Source organism: Capsicum annuum, chromosome 6, assembly GCF_002878395.1.
Source record: "Capsicum annuum cultivar UCD-10X-F1 chromosome 6, UCD10Xv1.1, whole genome shotgun sequence".
Taxonomy (NCBI): Eukaryota; Viridiplantae; Streptophyta; class Magnoliopsida; order Solanales; family Solanaceae; genus Capsicum; species Capsicum annuum.
This window is the reverse complement of record NC_061116.1, coordinates 11,692,511-11,697,093: the sequence shown is the minus strand read 5'-3', so window position 1 is coordinate 11,697,093 and position 4,583 is coordinate 11,692,511. Positions and strand designations below refer to the sequence as shown.

General features: G+C 34.0%; 1 protein-coding gene across 1 annotated transcript; it reads left to right on the top strand.

Moving 5' to 3' along the window:
• Positions 1-1,239: 1,239 nt before the first annotated feature.
• Positions 1,240-4,268, top strand: LOC107873534 (receptor-like protein kinase HERK 1). The gene has a single exon (XM_016720408.2). The coding sequence runs from the start codon at positions 1,545-1,547 to the stop codon at positions 4,038-4,040; it is 2,496 nt and encodes an 831-aa protein (XP_016575894.1). The 5' UTR covers positions 1,240-1,544; the 3' UTR covers positions 4,041-4,268.
• The last annotated feature ends 315 nt before the right edge of the window (positions 4,269-4,583 follow it).

Genomic DNA, 4,583 nt, shown 5'->3' with positions numbered 1-4,583 from the left:
ATTATGAGGTTATTTACTGCCTGTCTTTTGAATTGAGAGTCTATAAAAAAAAATCTCTCTACTTCTTTGAAGATAACGATATATTGACTACATATATTTTAACATCTCCAAACCCCACTAGATAGAAATTTATTGAGTATATTATTGTTATTATTATTTTTGACAAATTAAAAAATAATAATTTTTTAATATTTTATTTTTAATATTAATTATTATTTTTCAATATCTATATAAGTATCAGTTAATAAAAATAATATGATAAAGTCACTATATCAACTATTATTATCTTAATTTAATGAAATTGTCACGTTAAAAAGTAAGCGTACAGAGGACCACCTCTGTACTGTCATGAATCTGCACCCTCCGTTGCAGGCAGTTTCTATTTTATTTAACCTTTGATACAAGAATTCTTTCTAAACAGTAAAATAAGTTATTTCAAGATTAATTATTTCAAAATAAATTAATTTTGGGATTATTATTTTATTATCAATATGAGATAAAAAAATAATACTACTACTCCAAAACAATTAATTCCAAAATAAGTTACTACAATATTATCCAAATCAAAAATAAAATAAGTTTATGTTAAAGTTAATTACGAGATAAGTTAATTTTTATGCTCGTACAGCGGGCCCAAGTTTAATAACCAATAGAAGATTAAATAAGACAAACAATATAAATTTTGATATTTTGAAGTTTAATTATCAAAAAATTTAATATTTTATATAATTATTGAAAATTTCGATTTTAATTGTATTGAGATACATACTTAGCTTTCGATACATTCAACCAAGTGTATTTTTTCATTATAAAGATACATAATTAACTCTCGAGATATTTTTTCGATTTTAAATTTATCGAGATATATGATATATTTAATAAAAATATATTTTTTCTCTGTAAAGACACATAAATAACTTCCGACATATTTTTTTTAATTTTAAATTTATTAAAATATATAACTAACTTTCAATATATTCAATGAAAATACATAATTAGCTTTATTATATTCAATAAAGATACATTCAAATTTTTGGAATTACTTTGTAACTATGCTAAGTTAAATGCGCAAAGTAACCTTTTTTGACTTCAAACTGAAAAATTGGAATTATTTGTAACTATGATAAGTTAAAGGCGCAAGTAACTTTTTTTTTACTTCAAACTAAAAAAATATTTAAAAATACGTTAATTCAAACATCCCTACTTACTCTTGAATTGCCTGTTTTCTCCACTTATTATCATCTTAGAAAAAATATTTTTTTAATATTTAAAAAAAAAAGAAATATTCCACTAGCTGGTCTGCAGCTGAGGTTGTCTGGCATTGCCTGTACTTTGCTAGATTTGTGCTGTTATGCAAAGATACATCGTTTGCTTTTCTCTTTTTCATCAACTAAAAAAAAAAATCATTGTAATTTAGCTTCTGGTCACTCATTCCAAATCTGGGTTATCTCATTCTTGTACCACATTTAACCAAAAGGGTGCTATCTCTTTTTTCTTTAGTGGAGTTTTAGTACAAAATAGTTCAACATATTTCCAGTTCTTGAATGATGAATTCTTGGGGGGTTTTGTTTATATTGTTGCTGGGTTTTGTATGTGTTTCTTCTGGATTTGATCCAGCAGATAATTACTTAATAGACTGTGGATCTTCAAAAGATACTAATGTTGGTAATAGGGTTTTTGTATCTGATAAATCAGCTTCAAAGTTTCTTTCAACTTCACAAGATGTATTAGCTGATACAAAAGGCGGTAGTAGTAGTTCACCTCTTTATCAAACAGCTAGAATTTTCACTGAAAAATCTAGCTATAAATTTCCGATTAGTAAAGTTGGTAGGCATTGGATCCGCCTTTATTTTTATCCATTTGTGTATGATTCATATGATATGAGCTCGTCAATATTCTCCGTTTCAACTTTACAGAATGTACTTCTCGGGAATTTTAGTCCCAAGAAAGATGTTTCTGTTGTTAAAGAGTTTTCTGTGAATGTTACGACGAAGGATCTTGTAATCACTTTTACTCCGTCGAGTGATTCATTTGCATATGTAAATGCCTTAGAAGTTGTTTCTGTGCCTGATAGTCTTATAACTAATGAGGCTTCGACTTTTGTTCCGTCTGGTGTGTTTAGTGGTATGTATGCACAGGCACTTGAAACAGTTGCTAGAGTTAATATGGGTGGACCAGCTGTATCGTTTGAGAACGATACGTTGTGGAGGAGTTGGGTTCCTGATCGAGGTTATTTGAGACAGCCTGATGTCGCTAAGTCATTGTCAAAGATTGGATCGGTAAAGTATCCTCAGGGTGGTGCAACGTTAGATACTGCACCACAAAGTGTTTATGGTACTTGTACTAAGATGAATGTGGATGCTTCGGGTAATGATGCTAGTGCTAATTTTAATGTTACGTGGGTGTTCAATGTGGATGTAGGTTTCCAGTATTTCATTCGATTACACTTGTGTGACATAGTGAGTACGGCTGCTAACCAGCTGATGTTTAATATCTATGTTGATTCGTCGAATGTAGCTTCTGATTTCGATCTGAGTTCTAAAGTTCAGGGCAAATTGGCTACCGCGTATTACATGGATTTCGTGACACCACAAGCTAATAGCGACAATATTAGCATTAGTATTGGCCCCTCTTCAAAGAGTGGTTTTCCGGATGCCTTTCTAAATGGTCTGGAACTGTTGAAGTTGAATAACTCTCAAGGCAGCCTTGCTGATGTTTCCTCTATTCCTGCTTCCTCAAGCTCGGGCTCCAAAAAGAATATTGGAGTCATCGTGGGTGCGAGCGTGGGCGTGATACTTGTGTTGCTCATGGTTGGTTTCCTGTTTTGTATTCGCAGAAGAAGAAAGCAGGAGCAACTTGGCCTGTCGAAAACATGGATTCCATTGTCTATTGGTGGTGGTGGCTTGTCTCATACTATGGGAAGCAAATACTCGAACGGGACAACATTAAGTGCTGCTTCTAACTTGAGTTATCGCATTCCTTTTGCAGCCATGCTAGCAGCAACCAAAAAGTTTGATGAGAGTTTGGTCATCGGGATAGGTGGTTTTGGTAAGGTATTCAAGGGTATTTTAAATGATGGCACGAAAGTAGCTATTAAGAGGGGTAATCCTAGCTCTCAACAAGGTCTTAGAGAGTTCCAAACTGAAATAGAGATGCTCTCTCAGTTCCGTCATCGTCATCTTGTTTCGTTGATTGGATACTGTGATGAAAAGAATGAGATGATTCTCGTGTATGAGTACATGGAAAACGGGACCCTCAAGAGCCATTTGTATGGTTCAGATATGCCAAGTATGTGCTGGAAACAGCGGCTGGAGATATGCATTGGGGCAGCCAGAGGTCTACACTACCTTCATACTAGCTATGCCAAAGCAGTTATACATCGTGATGTCAAATCCGCTAACATATTGCTCGATGAGAATATGATGGCTAAAGTAGCTGATTTTGGACTTTCTAAGGCAGGACCTGAGCTTGATCAAACCCACGTTAGCACAGCAGTGAAAGGGAGCTTCGGGTACCTAGATCCTGAATATTTCAGAAGGCAGCAATTGACAGAAAAAAGTGATGTGTACTCTTTTGGTGTTGTCCTGTTTGAAGTTCTTTGTGCTAGACCTGTCATTGATCCAACTCTTCCAAGGGAGATGGTTAATTTAGCCGAATGGGCAATGAAATGGCAGAAGAAAGGACAACTAGAGCAAATCATAGATCCCAATCTTGCTGGAAAAATAAGACCGGATTCCCTCAGGAAGTTTGGAGAAACAGCAGAGAAATGCTTGGCTGATTTTGGAGTGGACAGGCCTTCAATGGGCGACGTGCTGTGGAACCTTGAGTATGCACTTCAACTACAAGAGGCCGTTTTTCAAGTCGATCCTGATGAAAACAGTAGTAATCTCATTGGAGAGCTCTCTCCTCAAGTAAACGATTTCAGTCACGTTGATGCCACTACTTCTGCTGTGCCATTTGAAGCATCAAATCTAGATGATCTATCTGGAGTTTCCATGAGTCAAGTTTTCTCACAATTGGTTAAGTCTGAGGGAAGATAAATTGGTGAAGATGGTAATTGGTATACATTGTTCTCTCATAATTCCACTTTTTGTTCATTAATCTTATCCTTGTGGTCCAGCCTTTCGCAGACCTTGCACATAACCAAAGCTTAATGCACCGGACTGTCCTTTTTAATCATGAAAAAAATTGTATTTTACTTTATTTTTTTTGTCATAGTTTGTTCTATGAATTGGTGAATTTTATAGAGAAGTGACTTCCAAGGCTCATGGCATGTCTTCTAACCTATGATTACTTTTTTTTTTCCATCTTTAGATCTATAATTTTGTATGTACTACTTTTGTTTCTGAATATATCTCTTGTTCCCTAAGTTAGCCTAATTAAGATTCAATTAAAGTTTTTTGTGGATTCTTTGGCTTTTTGCCAAGAGGGGATTTCGATACATTTTACAAAGGGAAAATTTCAGAAATAGCAATTATAGAGATTTAATTGTAACTTTTATAGCAACAGTTTCATAATTACGAAAACTAGCAAATTGTTTTAAGTATGCTACTTTCTGTAATTTTTTCTTTCATTAACCAAAG

Excerpts from the sequence above, each read along its gene's own strand:
- LOC107873534 (XM_016720408.2), top strand. The coding sequence starts at position 1,545 with ATGATGAATTCTTGGGGGGTTTTGTTTATATTGTTGCTGGGTTTTGTA.